This window comes from Carettochelys insculpta, chromosome 1 (assembly GCF_033958435.1).
Source record: "Carettochelys insculpta isolate YL-2023 chromosome 1, ASM3395843v1, whole genome shotgun sequence".
Classification (NCBI taxonomy): Eukaryota; Metazoa; Chordata; order Testudines; family Carettochelyidae; genus Carettochelys; species Carettochelys insculpta.
The window spans coordinates 235,789,900-235,811,232 of NC_134137.1; the positions used below are offsets into that span (position 1 = coordinate 235,789,900).

A 21,333-nucleotide genomic window follows, 5' to 3' on the forward strand; every position below is an offset into this window, starting at 1 on the left:
GCAAGCATTCTTGGGTGCTTTACCAGAAGTGTCGTAAGCAAGACACAAGATGCAATTTTCCGCTCTGCTTTGTGCTGGTTAGGCCTCAAATGGAGTATTGTGTCCAGTTCTGGGCACCACTTTTCAAGAAAGATGTGGAGAAACTGGAGAAGGTCCAGAGCAGAGCAACAAAAATGATTAAAGGTCTAGGAAACATGACCTATGAGGGATGTCAGAAAGAATCGGGTTTGTTCAGTTCGGAAAAAAACACCGAGTGGCGACATAACATAATGAGAAGAGAAGGTATTACAAGGAGGAGGGAGACAAATTATTCTCCTTAACCTCTGAGGATAGCACAAGAAGCAATGGACTTAAACTGAAGCAAGGGAGGTTCAGATTAGACTATTAGGAAAAAATTCCTGTCAGGGTGGTTAACTACTGAAATAAATTGCCTAGGGAAACTGCGGAATCTCAGTCATTGGTGACATTTAACAGCAAGTTAGATAAACATCTGTGCTTGTACTGCCATATGTGCACTGAACTACACTTGATGACCTCCCAAGATCCTTTCCAGTTCCAGTATTCTATGATTCTTACACTTGACCAGATTTCCTGTGCTCAAGTGAATAATCAGGGCATTTTGTCACTCCTCCAGAGTGAACAACCTTACCGGTAAAGCATTTGGAGCTATGCAGACATCAAATTTGAACAGACTGATCTCAGAGATTTACACCAATGGCTAAGCAGAAAAAGGAAGGAACACTGCAGCTTTGCCAGTGGCATTCACTATTATCTCCATTTGTCAAATTGTTAAATAAACATTCTTTATTCAGAATTAAGATTAGGTATGCAACTCAACTCAATTGAAAACACACATCCTCCTTCTGTGATGTCCCTGCAAAAATACTGTAAGGAATCTTTTTGCTCCAAGTCCAAAGTTCTATGGTACTGAACCAACAAGGCAAGAAAAGAGACTACCAGATGATTAATTACAAATCCTTTCCAACTCAAATTCCTAAAACCCTAGATACCATCAGAAAAATAGAAAATGGCTACATAACCATCTCAGCTGGCCCATGTCACCTGACTGGGGCTCAAACTATAAGGTTGTTTAATCGCAGTGTAGACATTCAGGCTCAGACTGCAGGTTGAGCTCTCAGACCTCCTGAAGGGGCACATCAGACATATTTTGAATTCCCCTACCCTGCGCTGCATGAAAGCAAGATCAATTCAAAGACAAAGAAAACTACTTAACTGTGGCTGGTGGATCTTCAAGATGAGGTCCCCATCCAAACTCCAGAGAGAGTAATATATACGCTATATATTCAGAACTAGAAATTTTAGATTAGTAGTATTCATTGGTCCCCACGTGCACCCTTGCTCCTCCTAATGATTTCAACCTAGGGAATAAAGGGTGGAGCAGACTGCCCACCCAGTCAGTTCCTTCATCAATGCAAATCAATCAAATCCCCAGATTTTGCAGAACCTCCATGTACAGATAAATAACCTCTTCTTCCCTATTGTATTATAACTAAGGGTGATTGAAAACTAGTACCTTTTTAACCAGAAGTTGTGGGGAAGTGATGGAACAGTAGAACAGAGGAAAATCAGAAAAAAAAAAAAAGAGGCACCTGTTACAGAGTCTTGTAACTATGCATTACAGGAACAGAAGGCAAGTGATAAATGCCATACATTCCCCCCCGCCCCCGCTACATTTGTACATGAGTGGCTTGGCATGAAGCACCTGCCTTAGTTGATGCTTACACTCTTGTGGAATAGATGTTTAAAGGACAACTTCAGCCTTGTCCTCCTGACATTGATGAGGTCCCAGTAGGAAGCAATGGATTGAATGAGAAGATACATCCACATTAAGTCCTTCCATACATCGAACAACCAATGGGGCAAATGACAACCGAGCACACTTCCAACGGGGACTGGAAAACACCAGTGAAGCATCTTGACAGAGCTGAGAGCAAGTCCCAATGCCTTCTGGGACAAGAAAGAATCCATGAGAAGAGGAATGCCTATAGTTTTATCAAGGCCTCTGCATTGAGCACAGAAGGCAAAGCTTCCAATTTGGCTTGCTACAACCACTTTATGGATTGCTTCTCCTGCTACCCAAGAGGACATCTCACACCATGAGGAGCATTCTTACAGTAGCAAAGATGCCTATCCAAAAAACAGGTTCTCAGGTGAAGCATCTCCAAATCAGAATGTCTGATCCCACCATTGTATTGCCTGTGCAGTTCCAGGAACACCAGTAGCAGGAAAAGGGGAAACTGACTTGAATATGAAGCAGCTGAGATGAGTGACATTTAAGACTTGTCTCTACCCTCCCTTTTTCTTGAGTATCAGGAAGTAAGAGAAGTAAAACTTGAAAGGCTGTGGGCACAGGGTCTATTGCCCCTCTCTGTAAGAAGGAGTCCAACTGTAGGACAAGAATACTATCGTAAAAGAAATCTCAGAAGCAGGATAGAGGATGTAGATAAGACAGCATCATGAAGCTGATAGTGTCACCAGGACAAATGACATTCAGGACATACTTTTTATTGCACTTGCCTGGTAGAAACAGATCAAGGCAACCATCAAAGAACAGTAGGGTGCAACCTAGTTGGTAGCTCTCTCATTGTACTCAAATATTGTTTATATGAAGGTTCATCACATGGTATTGAGAATTGCAGGCAGGCCAGGTGGACAGGGCTGTTGAGTATCTTAACACTTGTGAGGAGGCTCACAGGAACACTAACAGTAAAACTGAGGGGCTCTGTATAACTAAGCAGGAGGTGGCAAATAAAATTTGCTTTTGGGTACTGGTGGAAAAAATGCCTAGTAATTGCAGAGTTGATCTAAAGTCTTTCAGTGCAGTGAATCATCAGTCTTCCAGTTGAAGAGATGAAGAGATTTATTAAAAAATGGGGAGACTCAATTGTGTTTTCCATCTCCTTTGAGAAACCAGAGGAATGTAACCAGGAATCCCTCTTCATGACTATTCTTGTGGCACAGTGCTCACAGACACATACACATACACAGAAGCTACTGAAGCCTTAAGTGTCATCCTCGCAACTGGCCATAATCCAAAACGTCATATTTTCCCCAATATTATCAGGTAATTAGAGAGGTGGGACTGAAGGCTGGCTAATCATATAACTTATGACCCAGACCCTTTTGTCAGTCAGAGTACAATGTTGGTACTGCTACCTGACCCACTCAATAGCAGCTTGAACAAACAGGTAATTGGTTGGAGGATGGGAAAACAAAAACTGATTTCACCAGTACATACGACCGTGTAGATATTTTCAGAGTGGATGCATAAGTCGCTGAGGTATGTCAGACTGTATGGCTGGTTGAATAGTTCGTTAGCACTGTTCATTAGCAGTCACACTCTGGCTTGGACCAATGTATGCAGATAGTGCAATAACTGATGCTGGCTGTACCCTGCACCTCATCCAGTGGAATGTGGAGGGCCTGAGGCACCCTTCTTAACAATGCCTGGAAACTGCAGTAGATCTGGGGAGGGTGGGGGGAAAGGAGGGAAGAGACAAGGACACTAACTCCTCCAGAGGTGAGGAGGGAAACCATTCCAGCTTTGGCAGTACAACACCCAGAGACAACGAGGAAAGAGCTCTGGATCCAGCAGTCAAAAGTTGGGCCAAGTGTTTGCAAACTCCAACCTTGGTTAATAATATCTATTCAATGAGAGGCAGTTCCAAAAGTAAAATCAAGGGCCAAGATACCCAGTGTGGCCAATCAGGTGGATCCCGCACTTGCTGTGAAGGTCTCCATGGAGCTGGGTACCACTGGTTCCTGTGCTGAGGAAAGAAACATATCGCCATTGAGCTGGCAGAGCCTTCTGATATTCTTGCTGTCATTACCGGAATGGTGGACCACACGCATCCTCTGAGCTCTCCAATGCTGAAAAGTCAGATCCTTGTTCAAAGGGCAAAGCTAAGTGAATTGACTGGGGAGCACTCAGGGACATGACCTGAAGGTGGCACATCCAAGGCTAGAAATCAGTCTCTTTGGAGGCAAATGCGCCAGAAGTTATAGGGACCTGATCCAGGGGAAGCAATTCAAGAGGGCCAGACATTGGCATTAGTTTCTGCAGGGTCAGCAGGATGTATTCCACACACAGAAATGGAGCTGGAACAAGCACAGCACTCTCTCTCTGAGCTAATGATTCCTGTGGCTTCATTGGTACCAATGAAGAGAGCATGAGGCTCAATAACAAGGATGAGTCAATAAGGCATTCTATGTAATTTCTTGTCATGTTTGTGGAACATGATGTTTCTCCGTGAACAAAACTCATGGAAAATGCATTGTCTCTTTTGGGCTATGAGGAAGACTTACTGACATGCTTCTGATCTTACTTCCTTGCCTCACAGCTAAGCCCTGGTATGTAGGACTGGTATGTATGTAGTACCTGTAGGACTGGTACTAGTGGAACTGTTGTATTGGAGCTCTGAGATAGGAAGCACATTCCTTGACTACTCCACTCAGGTCAACAGAATGCATGGCAGATGTGTAAAACCCCCAATGGAATACAGCATTGACCATCTCTCAAAGACCGCCATTAGCTTGGTCCAGAACTTGATCTAGAGAAGGATGCCTGCCAATTTTTCTTGCCTTCTTATTGCAGCAACCAGATGAGTCCATTTGTCCCTTGCATCCTACCTCCTGTTACAATGGACCAAACCACTGATCCATGTAGTCCAGTATCCATTCTCCTGCTATGGCCAGTACTTTCAGCAAATGGGAAAAAAATCCGTAACACACCTGGATATACTGTGTAATACTATATAATTAGGTGCTGGAGAGTAGGTATATGAAGAGGGAAGTGAGTTTCTGTACACAAGTAACCAGCTGAAGCACAAGATTTAATTAGCTCTCAACTTGCCTTCAAAAAGAACACTCTCCAATCAGTCAGTGGCTCTGGAGTTTAGGGGTCAAATTCACAACTGGGGCAACGCCACTCAATTCAAAGGAGTTAAACCAGGGATTAATTTCATTTTAGGAATGTAAAACATACAGTTACAGATCAAACACACACTTTAGATTTCCCCATTCATTCTGATGATTTGCACATTATAACAACATGTATGGCTTCTCTCTCCGGGTCTGTACTCTGGGTTGAGTCAGAGACCATTCCTACACTATGGCTGAAAAAGTTCTAGTAATGATAGTAATCCAACATAGTTTTCTTAACCACTGATGACTACATTTCTCTCTCCATCCTCAGGTAACATTAATAAATTTTGCCTACCATGATTTTTATAGTTTCTTCTATCTAAGCTCAATATGCTGTGTGAATATTAAAAAGGGCACTGTCAAGTCTTTAAAAAAAAAAACAAAAAACCCTGTCTTAAAACGTTGTACATGCTGTTATCGTTTGAAATACCCATCTTAAAAAGAGAACTAAATACAGGAAAAGCTATGTATTAGTTTGCTTACTTAATATATTTGACAGCAGTCTAGTCAGTTTCACTGTTTCCCTAGTAATCGGTTTCACCCATTTATGCCGGTTTCATACAGTAATGCGAAAAATAAAGGAAAACATTATTATAAAGGCAAAACAACTGACAGTGATGCAGGAGAGGGTGCCAGCTCCAACTTCTTTGAAATTAAGATAACGATCCTTTTAAACCTCATACCAACCTTTGAGGTCAGTCAGTATTTTAACCCCATTTTACTTAGGGGGAGATCAAAGTACCAAAAGGTGAAATGACCTGTCCACAGTTAAAACAGTGAGTGAGTGGAAGCACTAGAAGTAGAACCCAGATCTCCTAATGCCCGCCCAGCCCTGTGCTTGAAACACTAAGGCCATGTCTACATAGCAGGTGATGTTCCAGGATACTGCGGTATCTCAAAACAATTTTGGAGGTAATAGGCACACTATTTCAACATCCCTGTACACCTCATCACAGGAGGAGTACAGGGATGCCTCGAAACAACACTTCATTTCAGCTTGTGCCACTATCTAGACAGCAACAGATGCCAAAATAGCCTATTTCAAAATATACTCAAAATAAGCTCTTCGATTAACAAACTGCATAGTTTATTTCGAAGTTAGGATGTCAAGTAAGCATAGTGTAAATGGCCTTGTTCCTCCATACTGCACCTAACCAAGATATCCTAATATCCAGCATTCCCCACACACTAATAAAGTTGTGTGTTATTCATGAATAATTATTATTTATGATCTCTAGCACTGCTCTATGGAAAGTAACAATAAGCCCAGGATACTTGCTGCTGTTCTCTGCAGGTACTCATGGTAGTTGTCTTCTGATCAAATCTAGTGAGGTGCTTAAATTCAACCCTCTGCATGTGATGTGGATAAGCACCCTTGATCCAAGTTTGATCCACTTTGCCACAAGATTGTTTCCCCAACATAGGTCATCCCTTGGATTCCCTGCAGTATTCCCAAAATCCATACATGTTCTTCAACATTTTCAAACACAGAACCTCCGAGCAGATCTCTAGCTGCAGCTTCCTTAGGTTCTGACTTTCTTGCTCAGTAGTCTAAAAGGTGACCAAAACAAAAATAGCCATACTCCTATAAGCATTTCCAAGGTCAAATATGAAGAAACAGCTACCCACTCAGAGATTCTTAACCTTCTACCTAATTTAACTGAATCATGCACAGATAATACTCCGAAGTGAGGCCAGTACCACTTACTGATGAAATACTGCTGAGATCCACTGTAATGACTGAAAAACTGTCATATCTATGCACACTTTTAGCCTTCATTATGTGGAATTAGCCCCCAAAGAATAGCACATCAGTGAGCTCCAGTGTTTGCAAGTAAGGTTCAACATGGGAAAGTTTACATTCAATGCCATGATGATGAAAGGACGACGAGAAACACTAGTGTTTGCTGCTTCTTGTGGCAGCTATAAAAATGTACCTGATATAGTAACAGAAGCATTTGAATTGCAGCTTTAGATGACAGGACCTGAATGGCAAAAGTTGCTGCTTTTACATAATCTCATGCATCTATACAGCAACTACTCTTATAAACCCCACTACTCGTCCACTTTTACCAAGCAGTGACATTGATCCCTGGGGTTAACCTGAATCAATCTGGTAAATCCTTAGAAAGTCAGAGTAGAGGGAAGAAAAGACAGTTAAAGTGTGGTTACTACTAAAAGGTAAACTGAAATTGCTCTTTTATTTGTCAAGACCCAAGTCAATAGGTATAAGTGCCTTTCACATTGGCTCATATAACAAACAGCAAAACATCCTGTGCTCCACCGCACTGTTTTACAAATTACACAATTTTCAGATATTGTCATTAGGAAAACAAATATTAGGATTCATTAGGTAACCAAACAAATGAAACAATTTTGAATGTAATTTGTAAATGTTGGTACTGTCAGCAGAGAAACCAAGGTTTGAATAAAACAGAGATTAACCTGGCTTTTCCTCCTTGAAAAGGCCCTAACTGGTTAAACCTGAGGCATAATGGAAGGAGGACAAGACCAAAGCAATCTTGCACCTTTGCTCTTTCCTGCTCATGGAATAAAGACTATGGCAGCACTAACAGGCACCCATCCCAGCACTTTTCACAAGCACTAAAATTCCCTAAATTCTAGTCACTGTTGGGTATTTTGAGTTCAGAGCACTTTCCTCTCCAGCCTCCATTGTGGAATTACATCATCAAGGAGACTGACAGCTGCAACAGCAGCAGGAGATATGCCATTTCTGCAGTGCTGAATACGGCTAGCCAAAGCTATTGGCTTCTGTTTCATCATTCCCATTTTGTAGGGAAAGCTCTCAAACAGAGCTGTACAACTAGTACCCTAAAGATGCTGAAGGGAGCAGTAGAAAGATATCCGGACATAGAGCTGACTGAAAAAGAGGCAGAGAAATGAAAGCACTTCAGTAGATTTAATGGCGGCTCTCCGAGGGATTCAGTAATGGGTACCGTGTTCACAACACAAGAAAGTGCCTGTCCACCAACAATAACCCAGCGTCCACCCCCACTTTATGTTCTTGTACTGAGAAGGATGACGGTCCTCCTTTAATCATCATTGTTCCTTCCAGTTCTCTCAACCAGAAGATATGCCCCAATATCCTACTCTCCTTGCCTGCTACCACAGGAACATGGCAAGACAGGACCTCAACTACTTGTTTCCAACACAAGGGCTGAATCAGTAATAAGGTGAAGATTGCATGGAAAGAAATTAATCAGATCCCAAGATGTGGTAAAGAGGTAGGTCAGGGTAGACTGCATCCTTCCTGGTTGCAGCTGCCTTGGATCAGCATCTCCTATTTAGTGTGGGGACAAGCCACGCTAAGTAACCCAATATATCGGCTTCATTAATATCCCCATTTCAAAATACAGAAACAAAAACCCTGATCCAGTTCCCAGATATCATCCGCCTGACAACAAACAAGCCAGCTTGGGTCTTTTCCCTTACCCCCAAACTGCTACTCTCCCTTCCTATAATCCCTTATCCAGCTTCTCATTTCATTTTTGCATCCCCAGTTCTGGGGGAGCCCAGAAGATCCTCTAAAAGACTACAGTCTTAGTTTTATGACCAAATAGTTTCAGGACATACCACTTCAATTCAACAGCTCGAACAACTGATAAACTCATGAAAGAGTCTCTCTGTTTTACGTCACAACCAACCTCCTCTCTCCTTCAATATCAGAGGAAAAAAAAAGGAACTGGTACCCACTCCTCTCCATCTGCTGATAATTAGAGTAAAGAATTCAAAAATGTTTAGCTGTTCATGAACAATTTTGGTGGAAGGGGTATTCACAGTTCTTCGGTGATTCTCTCACCCGTACCTAGACCTCTACACCATTTCTTAAAAAAGTTATGCAAGACCTACACCCCAGCAAGGAATAAAAAGCTGCTCAATTCTGTATGATAGCCATGGGGCTATATATTTTTACCTATCTCGCTCTTCCACTCAAAGTAAAAATTTACCCTGTAGTCTATTCTCCAAGGCTTTGTTTAATTTTAAATGTCCCAGCCAACAGAAAAACAGATGGATTGGGCATGAGTAATGTTCCACCATAAACTACAGGATAATCTTCCCAACAGTAAACAGAACACTTACTGGCAGTCTGCAACACCTTAAAGGCAAACAAATGTATTTGATCATTAGCTCTCATGAGTAAAACCCACTTCCTCAGATGAAAAATAATTTTATGAAATTCTTTCATCTGAGGAAGCGGGATTTATCCACAAAAGCTCATGACCTAACAAATTTGTTGGTCTCTAAGATGTCATAGGATTGCTTGTTATTTTGACACTATAGACTAACCAGGCTACACCTCTGAGAACTCTTACTACATTTTCTGGTATCCAGACTAAAGTCACACACCTTTGTTCAATTTTATCCCATTTACTTCTGGTCATATTTAGCTGAACAAAGCAACTGCCATACCACATCAGATCATTAGTCCACCTAATTTAATAACACAGTGACCTATCTTTAACAATGCCCAGCAGCAGATGTTTCCATGTCAGATACAAGACCCCCAAAGTTGGCAGTTATGGAGTACATAGCCCCTAAGGAAAAGTCCTCAACTACTTCCTTTAGGATTTGGGTTATGTCCCAACTAATGGAAAGTTTCTACTCCTTCCAAGCTTAAAAAATTTTGAGGAGCAAAAAGGCCCTTCGATGTGACTGCAGCTACACGCATGCTGGTACTTCAAAGTCTGACACTTCGAAGTTGCCGCAGGGGAGAACTAGCCGAATGAAGTGCTGCGTATTCACCGCAGCACCTCTTTAGTAATCTCCCGTCACCCTGATTAACATGCCCCCTTTAAAGTTGAGGGCAAGTGTAGACCCAGCCTTAGCGTGCCATTTCTCATAAAACAAGAACAATGGTGAACAGAAGGACCCAGCCTACTTTCTCTGTAGTATTCATTATTTTGTATGACTATTATACTCTGTGTTATTCACTTATTTTCTAAGGTAAACAGTCTCAGTCTTTTTAATCTCATCATATGAGAGGATTTGTTTCCTTGCTGATGATCATTTTTCCCTCTGAACCTCTGCTATTTCTGTCATATTTTTGAGACAGGATGACAACAACTGTACCTGTAACCAAGCCAAAGGAAAATGTATCTTAATTCTTGCATTTCCTAACATATGGCTTCTTGACTTTTCAAACATTTTTTATATGTAATGCCTTAATCTTTTAACCAAAAAGGCAAAAAACTCAGTTGTAACCACCACTTTCCCCAAACCATGTTATCGCAGCATTCAAATCCTACACCTCCAACCATGCATTAGACATCTACGATTTGTACTTAAGTCTGAGCTGGCAGAAACAGTAGATCAGTATCCTCTGTGGACAAGTCACTTAAGAAGAAACAAGATTATATTTGCAGGGTGTTAGAACATAAGCATGGCTACACTGGATCGATCTATGCCTCTCTCATTGGTGCCTAACACTGATAGTTTTTTTGACTGCTGTCGCATATTGGACATTTTCGGAAAACCATACACGATGAGTCCAAGATCTCTTTGCTGAGTGGTAACACCTAATTTAGACCCCATCATTTCTTATGTATAGTTAAGATGTTTTCCACTGCTCTTTATTTTGGACTTATCAATATTGAATTTCATCTGTCATTTTGCAATCCGGTCATATAAAACCCCTTTTTAACTCTCATAGTAGGTCTGCTTTGGACTTAACTATCTTGAGTAATTTTGAATCATCTGAAAATTTTGCCACCTCACTGTTTACCCCTTTTTCCAGATCATTTACAAATAAGTTGAACAGCAGTGGTCCCCATACAGATCCTTGGGCAACCCACTACTTACCTGTGTCCATTCTAAATTCTAACCATTTATTCCTGCCCTTCATTTCCTATCTTTTAACCAATTACTGGTCCAGGAGACAACCTTTTCTCTTAACCCAGGACAACTTACTTTGATTAAAAGCCTTTAGTGAGGGAGCCTGTCAAAGACATTCTGAAAATTCAAGTTCCCTAATATAACTGAATCGCCTTTGCCCATGTTTGTTTGATACCCTCCAAGAATTCAAACAAACTAGTGAGGAATGGGATTTTGCTTTACTAAAGCTTTGTTGGTTCTTCCTCGACATATCACGTTTGTATTTGTATCTGATAATTCTGTTCCTTACTACAGTCCCAATTGGTGCACCTGGTACTGGCGTTAGGCTTTCATGTTGGTAACTGCCAGGATCACCTCTGGAGCCCATTTTTTTTAAAAAAAAAAAAAAAAAAAAAGTTACATTAGCTGTCTTGCAGTCATTTGGTACACAGGATGATGTAAGTGTTAGTTTACATACTCAATTACCGATTCTGCAATTTTCTATTTGAGTTCTTTCAAAACTCTTGGGTGAGTACCATTTAGCCCTGTTGACTTGATATTTAATATTTAATCCAAAATCTCTTCTAGTTACACCTTAATTTAGTAGAGATCCTCAGATGTTTCACCTAAAAAGTATGACTCCAGCATAGGAATCTCTCCCACAATAATCCACATAAAGACCACTTCAAAGAATATGTTTCACTTCTCTGTAACAGTCTGGTATTCCTTGAGTTCTTTTTTAGCACCTCAGTCATCCAGTGGCCTCACTGATTGTCTGGTATGCTTTCTGCTCCTGATGTTCTTAACACAAATTTTGCTTTCAGTTCGTGCGCTCAGTTTCAGTTGCTCTTCAAATTCTTGCTTGACCTGTCTAATTTTATTTTGCATTTGACTTGCCAGAATTTATCATCATTTCTGTTTTTCTTAACAGGTTTTATTTCCAATTTTCAAAGAACATATTTTTGCCCCAATTGCCTCTCTTTTACTTTGTTGTTTAGTTATGGTAACCTGTTTTAACCCTTTAAAAAATGTGGGGCATACATTTAATTTGAGCTTCTATCATGTTTTTTTTTTTAATTTTCCATCCAATTTCCATGCATTTTACTCTTCTGACTGTTCTTTTTAATGCTGATATAACTACCTTCCTCATTTTTGTGTAGTTCACCATTTTGAAGTTAAATACTATTTGGTGGACTTCTGTGTGATTTTTCTACCCACAAAAATCCTAATTTAATTACATTAAGGTCACAATTACCAAGCAATTAAGCTATATTCATCTCCTGGATCAGATCCTGTGTGTGATCCAGAACTCAATGAAGAATTGCTTCTCTACTCATGGATTCCAAGACTACCTGCTCCAAAAAGAATTCACTAATATTATTTAGATCAGGGGGTCAGCAACCTTTACGAGGCAAAGCGCCAAAATTTGACCTTTTCATGTCTATGTTTGGTCAGTGTGCCGGTAAAAGTATTACCAGTCCCAATACCAATATTGAAGTCGCTAACAGTCCTACTTACAACAACGTCATTAATAAGTAATTTAAATACAAAGCTTTACTGTTTAGATGGTGGCTGGTAGCAGTAACCGGTCTTTTGTTAATCCATACACAGCATGGCTTTGGGCAAGCTCCTGACTGCATAGAAGAGGACAGGTGGATGAGCTCCCACCTTGTGTCCTGACGAAAATTTGACATACGTGCCAGGAGTTGCTGACCCCTGATCTAGACATTTTATTCCTGTACCCACTCCGAGATGACATGCACCCAACCAATATGATGACAGCTGAAATCCCCCATTATTACTGAGTTTTCTATTTTTGTAATCTATTCTTCCTGAGCATTACACAATTACCATGGCCAGTGGTATATTTCTACTGCTATACTCTTATTACTAAAGCGCAGAATTTCTATCTATAGAAATTCTATGGTAAAATTTGGTTAATTTAAATTTTTTATATTTGACTGTGCTTTCTTGCATATATACTTCCCCATCTCTACAACCTATACAGTCATTCCCATATATTTTATACTCTAGTACTACCATGTCCCATTGATTATCATCATTCCACCAAGTTTCTGTGATACCTATTATATCAATAGCCTTATTTAACAACAGGCACTCAAGTTCACCTATCTTAGTATTTGGACTTCCAGCAGTTGTATATGAGTATGTCTAAAATTTGTCAATATTTAGTTTTCTGCTTTTATATGATCTAACTGAATAGGCTCTTTCATTTGACTCTATCTTCAGCTCCCTACCTGTACTTTATATCCTAATACAGAGAACAGAATAGAAATTGATAGACTTGCCCCATCTTACAGGCGTATTAGCTGATACTGAAAAGCCATGTGAAAGTGAATTGAGTTTGGGTTTGCCATATTAAAGATGGATTCCATTTCCAGCAGCCAGAATGCCCTTTTCTAGCTTCCCAGTGGAGTATGATCCCATGCTCATTAACAGTTCCATGCTCTTCACAATCTCTGTACAGCAGTTGGTATCAGAGATAAATATAGGATTCATTTCTTTTGGATCTATTCCAATGCACTCTCCCCTAATCCAAAAGGTATTTTGATGGGACAGAAGATGGTGAAAGCAACAGCGGAAGACAACAGATTCATTTGCCTGTGTCCCATCTTCTTCTGTATATAAGTGCAAATATGCGAATAAAAACCTGGAAGGACAGGGGAAGAGAAGACTGGGAGGAAGAATGTGGTTCAACCAAAGATAAGAATGAAGAAAAAGGAGGCAGGCTAACTAGACAATGCTAGCCCTAAACAAATTTATATTCCCATCCCTCCTGAAATTTTATATTTCTCCTTTTAACAAATATCAATTTTAACTATGGTATTTTGTATCACTAAGGAGAAAAAATAAAATAAAAATATTAAAAAAACTGAGTGACATAATATATTTCCCCCTTTTTCTATCCTTCAACATCTGCACCTATAGTTGTGCAGTTACTTTAGACTGGCACAGGGACAACAGGGAAGCATACTCAGCACATTTAGAATGTTACGAAATTTTAATAACATTCTCTCAAACTCTGTGGAGTACAGCTCATCTTACACAACATGTTAATCTACAACATACAAATACCAAATATGAACACATTTCATGGGGAAAAACACAAAACACCCCTTTGACCTCAGGAAAATTTCACACTCCTGATACAAAGCTCAGAACTACAGAACTCTTAAAGTTAGAAAGACTGTGATAATCGAACTGCTACACTTTGTATGTGTCAATATTTCTCTTCTTGTAATGGTGACATTATATTTTCATTATTATTTTTATATCCCATTCTTTATATCCTGACATCCTGCTTTTCTTTTGTTCGCTAATGAACGTAGTCACATATTGTCCATACCAACACCAAGAATTTATTCCCAAACTGTTACCGATAATTCAGAACCCGACTAAGTGTAACAGTAGTTCAAATTATTTTGATGTGCACTACTTTGCGTTTGATAAACCTGAATTTCATCTGCCATTGTGTAATCCACTCATCTAATCTTTTGGTTGTCTTCAGTCTCAATGAACCTAAGTAATTGTACATTGTTGAAACTGTATTTCTTCACTACTCACTTCTTCTTCCAGCTGCCTCTTCATTTTGGCATTTATACTCATAATATTTGAAGAGGACACATCTTTTAACTAAGCTATAGATATCCAGCTATTTTAATCTTAATATAAAATCAATCCTTCCAACGCCACGACCACTCATATTACTCTTCTCCGAAATTCCCTTTCAGTTTGTGTGCTTGGCTCTCTACCCATAGAGATATTGATATGTTACCCTCACAGCTTTCCCTAAGCACGAGTAATCAACTTACAAATCCCACACAAAATTAAATAAAGTCAATTTTCTTTAACCAGCTGTCTTGGAGGCAGTTAATTTTGTATTAGTTCATCATCATCTCCTGGAGAGAACCTTGTCATAAAGTAAGGCTGCAGTGCCCAAGATCAACCCTCTGGCTCTAAAATAGCTTCTCTCCCATCATTCTGCAGAGGGAGAACAAAACTTATCCAACTGCAAGTCAACAGTTCCTATTTAATGATCAAATGCCAAGAGCAGCGCATTTGGATGAAATATTAATTTAGATTAGATGTACTGATCCTGACACACATCCATTTCATTGTCACAAAGTTTAGCTATTGCTGTATTACAATCTCTTTCTCAGATCCCTCCCCAGCCCAACCTCCGACCTCAACCTCATCCTCACCCAAGTTTCCATGCTCAATGGTCAGTACCACTTCATCCATCACCAACGCCCGAAAGTCTAGTTCCTCTTCACAGCACTTGGCCTTGAGCGCCCTCAGAATCTCCTGCTGAGGATAGTCTTCCCTGATACGACGATCTGTTAAGAACCACAGCCTGGGAGCAACTGAGCTGCACATCTTGTTGTATTAGTCTTGCAACCTCTGGATCGCCTTTCAATGGAACTCTAGGTAAGGGAGAAGATAAGAAATCAGAGTACAAAGTTTTCTCTTCCTAAGCTTCCCTTTACCTCTCAAACCTCTTCCTTGTCCTTGGTCCAGAGGGAAGATAAAAAATGTATTTGTATAGCATACCCTACCCAAGGATCTCAAGATGCAATTCATATCTTATGGACATTAATTAAGATGCGTGTCTCCCTTGTGTCAATAGTTAATATTATCCCAATTTACAGATGGAAAAACAAGCATACAGTAATGCAGTAACCTGACCAAGGCAATAGGTAGAGTCTATGGAAGAATTGGGACTCAGCTCTGAATCACAGTTCTGTTGTTGAGTTGCAAGACCATCCTCCTTCATACACAGAAAATATCAGGGGATTCATACCCACTCCCACAAGTGCTGCAAAGTACTGAATTTGAACATTTTTGGTGGAATTTATCCCACCAAATGACCAGTAAGACCATATGGATTTGCATTGTTGCTGTTCCCCATGCTTTGAATACTTACAGGACATCAGTCTCTAGTGACCTTTTACCACCTGCTAACATTAAAACCAGTAAAGGAATTAAGAAAAAGAATGATATGCCACTGAAAAAAAAATCTACTTGTACAGTGTGTAAGCATGAGGAAGTAACAAGTAAGTACCAGAATTGCTGAGCATGAGGAAGTAACGAGTAAGCACCACAATTCAGAATTCACTCCTCTCCTGAGCAGTTAGTTACATTGACATAAGTTATTAGCATACACCAAGCCATAGTCTGCTGCCTACAGCATTAGCTTTTCAGTAGTCGAACACGCTTTCCAGAACTCCTACAACAAACTAACCCCCACCACCCAGATCTAACAGGCACAGGTTAAAACAATGCTGCATGTGCAATAAACATTTTCCACAGCGTCTATGGGAACACCAATTCCAAAACACTCGTGCATGAGGAAGGAGAAACAAATGTTTAAACATCTTCAGATCTGGAGTGGCTAAAAAGCCTTTGCACTGAAAGCCACAATCGCCAAACTAGAAACAATCAGAAGCTCAGCAAACTTAGCTGATCAAAAGTTACAACAAAAAAAAAAAAAAATCATCAAGGACAACAGCTAACTCAAGTCAGTTAAACGATCCCTGCAATGATGGAACACAATAGAAGAGCCAGCCCAACTTTTAGCTCTAGCCCTGCAGCACTGGTCATGCTAGGCTTCACTCTAGCAACTCCACAAGAGCTCCTTTCCCCTTCACTTGCAGTCTTCCTCAGCGTACATCTCCACACCGGAAAAACAGGCTTGCAGCTGTCACACAGGAGTTCAGTTGCTTTGTACATATCCCGATTGTCACCTTGCTCCATGCAACAGCTTAGTGGAACACACCTATCTGGCTGCAAATCATAAGCTTTTATTCACTAATCATGAAGAGAAGGTGGAAATCTAGGACTCTAAAAACTGTCTATCTTTAGAGTCCTAGAAACCAGAAGTCCTTGGTTTACAAAAAATTCCTACCCCCATAAAAGAGTTCAGTCTCCATAGACTATTCACTCCTTTTCCTCCTGACTAGTGACAGCCAACAAAGGGGACAACTGTGCTGTTCTATTTTTTGTTTTTGATGTGAAGAGTTTTCCTTTAGAAGATAAACTGTGAATCCAGTAATTCATTTTATACAACACAAGCTGAACAACTGTCAAGACTAACTCCCTTAGGTAGTACTGACAAATGGCTGAATTAGAATCAGTCATCTAGTGAAGAAGTCTATTGTTCCATAGGCTTTTTCCTCAGTGCCACTGACACAAGAGTCTTCCGCATTTATAACAAAAAACGACCACCACACTTAAGTTCTTCCCAGCAGGAATGCTGAATGAAATTCCAGATGTTTCACAACATTAGGACTCTATGTCATTTAGCTTCCTTAGTGGTCTGGCTTGTGATCTGCGGTTATGGTATATTCCCACTGTCTACAGAATGGTCTGGAACACAAGATATTGGAGAAGATCTCTCACATTAACTCTTTCCTAGTTTTTGAGTTAGATTCTGATCTGTTACATCCAAAGTAACTCCAGAGGTACTAAATGGAGAGCAGAATCCAATCTTATTTTAATAGATCTCCAAATCTATTTGATCCCTGCCAGCTCAGACTTTGGGCTATAACAGCAATCAAATCTTACTGGGAACACTGGGGGGATGCGGATTTGGTCATCCTAGGGAGCAGGTGACCAGGAAAATACCACCAACCAGGCTTTAGTATACACTCTCTTCAACCTTCTCTTTGGTATATTATTGGGGAGAGGAAGGGTATTTTACTTTCCACAAAATCATCTTAGACTAGCCACTACTGCACTATACTTTTAAAAGAACTGATGCCTGTTTCATGATGGCAATTTCTGCAAATGTTTAGGAGGCCACACCTTAACACAGTGGGATCAACAGCTACAAGACTGGCAAAGAAACTTTGAGAGACTGTCATAAATAGCAGTAAGGAAGACAGCTAGCCCATTATTATTATGGCAATGTCAGAAAGGAGATAAAGTAGGACAGTTAACAAAATGCCATCCATCATACAGTGGTGAAAAAGACTTATGGCTGATTTCACAGTTATTGTGCAAGGACAGCAGAGCGATAATTGACCACATTATGGAACCAGAAATGTTCCTTATGTCATGCTGGAAAAAAAAAAAGTGTGTGGGGTGGGGGGACATTTTAAACTGAATTACAAAAAGCAGCTAATTCTATCTTCTGTGCATAATATCAAGGCAATCAGCAGGGAAGAAGAAACTTACAACAGTTATGCATTAAGAGTAAAGCCAATAGGATATAAATAGATAAGACTTACAAAAAATATAGGTCTGACCATTTATCGTATCATATTACTTACTAATAAAATGAAATAAAAACAATTAATCTGTCTCTACGGCTCAACAGGATGTCCAGGAGCAGAATCCCTTTATTCCAGAAATAAGAATTATTTGCAATTTTATAAGAACATCATCTACAAACATGACTACTTCAAGGGCTTTAGAGAAAACCAAAGAAGACAAAAACAATAAAATAAAATAAAGTCCATGGTATCCTGAACAGCAAGCATGCAATCCATCCATCACTCTTGCATGTCCTCTGCCCTTCCCATACACATTACACCATTTTAAAACACTGTGAACACGTGAATCTAAAGCACACCTCTTTGAAAGCATAAGCAGTGAATTCATAGTGTTCTTCCCCATCCCCATTTGATATTTGTAGAGCCCACTGCAGTCCAAGGAATACATTACGCATATTGTGTAGTAAACAGACTGCAGAAAGGTAGAAAATAAATCATCTTCTTTTCGCACCCCCGCTTTAAATTCCTTCTCACTATGCCCTCTCTCTTGCAGATAGCCAAACACTCTATTGGATCTTCTGACTAAATACCCTACTACTTTGATCTGTTCAATCTCCTCTGTTCAACTAAGTAATCTTAGTTGAAGATACCAGCAGCCCTTCTCACACGATCCCCCAGACACAGACATCTCAGCCCCCTCTCTTTTCTCATCTCTCCAGGCTTGCAAGGAGGTGATAATATTCTTCACTCATACACCCCAGATCCTGATCTCCAGCCAGGAAATCTACTCCCTTGCTTTCCTGCCTTAAAAACATGGAATTGGTCAACATTAACCTCCATCCACACACTTGATCTGCAAACACGATATACCCATCTAATTTCAGACTCAGCAATTACACGCCTCTCTAGTGTGTACATGAGGTATAAATTTCACTCTGCTTTCTGTGAGGACAGCATGCCTCTGCCCTTACTCCCCTGCAGAGTTGTTTGGGTGTGTGACATAAACCTCCCCGCCACCCCCCATGTATATAGCCACTTCTCATCTCCCTTCCCCCACCCTGTTCTCAATCTCTCTGCATGCCTCTCTTGTAGCAGTGGGGGAGGGGGAAGAGCACCGAATGAATGAATATGGTGTAACTTACCAGAGGTTTGAGGAGAAGGGAGTAGAAGATGCAGGGATGTCAATGACTGGTGCTTCTTTCAGCGCCCCCAGTAACTAGTGCTTCAGTCCTGGCTCTCCCAGTGAGGTGAAATTTTGCTGGTAACCTTCCTTCCTTGATGCCCCCTGAGTAGAGGGTGCCAATGAAGTCCTCTCAATGCCTCTCTGATTTGCACTCCAGGGGAGGGAGCAGTGTCTTGTCTGTGCCCCCGAGGCCAGGAAAGGAGGATGAGGATTATGTTGCCCTAGTACTACAACGGGTGATGGCTGGCTTGTGCCCCAGAAACCGAGGTGTGTTGGGGAAGGGGGTGGGGTATTAAAGGTGATTCCCAGCTCCTCCTCCCCCCTTGGGGGAGAGGAGGGTAGGGAAGAGAAGACAGGATATTGAGGTAGAGCTGTGGCTCCCTTTGCAAAATAGATTCAGTCCAACAAGCCCCCTGCTTCTTTGCTTCCTCAGAACTGAACCCCTAACTGAGTCTGGAATCACCAATACCTATGGAAAGAAAGACATGTTAAACATTAAAAAACCCCAGCCTCAAAGAGTATTTCAGCAAATGAGATTGCAACCTGGAGAAAATGACTGACATGAAACAGGAAGGAAAAGCAGTAAAAAAAAAAAAATCAGATTTTGGGAAGACTAACTTTTAAGCAAATAATTTACATAAAACATGAAATCAGAAGTCTTAATAGGAAACTAATTATGTTACATGTGGGTAACTGTGCATTTAAGGACAGAAAAGTCAATATCTATCAATACAGGCAGAAAATTCTATGATTTAATAGAATAAAATTTTATTCTAGATACATCATCAATACCACATTTTGAACCCAATCAAGACAAAAATTATAAAAATAACAGAACCATGTTTAAGGTCAGAAGCATGCTCATGTGAATGAAATCACAGTGCCATAAGGGTGAGTGGCTTCTAAACAGAAGCCAATAACAAAAATATCAAATTCATTTCTTAAAGATGTTTGCTGATATGATGTAGTAAATGTAAATATGAGAATATGAATGACTATATCACAAGTTAATTACCCTTGGCACTATATACCATAAGGGTGTGATTACAAAAGTTAATGATATAAAAAGCAATATTAAAAATCAAAAAAGACAAAAGAGAAACCCAGTTTAAAGGGCTTTGTTATACAAGTCTGGGATACACATACACATCAGAACCATACAAGAACACACCCTTGCATTTTTGCACACATTTATATACAGAAAGGTTTTAACAGCCATTTACACGCTGATGCTGATGAGCGTGAATATATGCAGACGCCTGCAAGCACGCATGTGTTAATGCAGATATTAAGGTACACACAACACCACACACACCACACAAAATTATCAGAGCACAGGAGTCTGGGGTTGAGGATACAGCACGATTTCAAGTGCAAGCCAGAAGAAACGCGTTTTTTAAAGTCACAAACCTGGCCGCTGCTTCTGTCCTCCCGAGAAGAATTGTGTGTGATGGTGGGAAAGTTGGGGATGGAGGGTTTAAAATTCTCCCCTTCTCCGCCAGGGACTGGGCAAAATATACATATGGGAACCAACTAAACCAGTGAAAACCCAAGGGGAAGGGGTGGAGAGGAAAAAGGGATAATCGCGAAAAAATTACCCCGATTATCTCAGCCACAGGAAAAGAGGCTCCCGAGCCTGCCCCCAGCAACGGCTATCCCCAGCAGCCCCCCAAATTACTCGCACGGCTGAGGAAAGCGACTCTACCCTCCCCACACATCCCCCTCTGGCTAGCAGTGGAGCTCCCCGCCACACACGCCCGTCTCCCCCCACCCGCTAGAAACCGGGCTGGAAATAACAGCCGCCCCCCAGAACCCCCCGGCCAAGCCCGCACTCCAGGCTGGGGGAAGGCGCACGGGGGCCCGGCTGCTGGAGGCGCCCAGTGGAGACTCGCCCCCCGCGAGTAGAAGTCGCTGAGCGGCGCTAGAAAACGGGGTGACGGCCGCCCCTTCCCCGCCCTCGCCCTCGGGCGCCTTCCCCCTTGGACAGGGAGAGGAGGCAGCGCCGACTCGGCTGTTCCCGGCCCAGCCCCCGCCCCCTGCGGATGCTCCAGCCGCAGAGCCGCCGCCGCCGCCAGCGCCCGCGCCCGCCCCTGTCCGAGTGAGCCAACCCAGTCCGGCCCAGGGGGAGTGCGCGCGGCG

At 41.2% G+C, this 21,333-nt stretch overlaps 1 protein-coding gene across 8 annotated transcripts in view; it reads right to left on the reverse strand.

Moving 5' to 3' along the window:
* RIMKLB (ribosomal modification protein rimK like family member B) overlaps nt 1-20,876 on the reverse strand; it is a 104,087-nt gene extending 83,211 nt beyond the window's left edge. For all 8 annotated transcript variants that reach the window (XR_012646550.1, XR_012646547.1, XR_012646545.1 and 5 more), the window contains exons 1-3: nt 20,605-20,876; nt 19,154-19,663; nt 15,000-15,221 (exon numbers count right to left, since the gene is read on the reverse strand). Coding sequence is in view for 1 of the 8 variants with exons in the window: in XM_075002401.1 (XP_074858502.1) it covers nt 15,000-15,174 (175 nt within the window). In the remaining 7 variants the exon portion in view is untranslated. The remainder of the gene's footprint in view (nt 1-14,999; nt 15,222-19,153; nt 19,664-20,604) is intronic.
* Nucleotides 20,877-21,333: the final 457 nt, after the last annotated feature.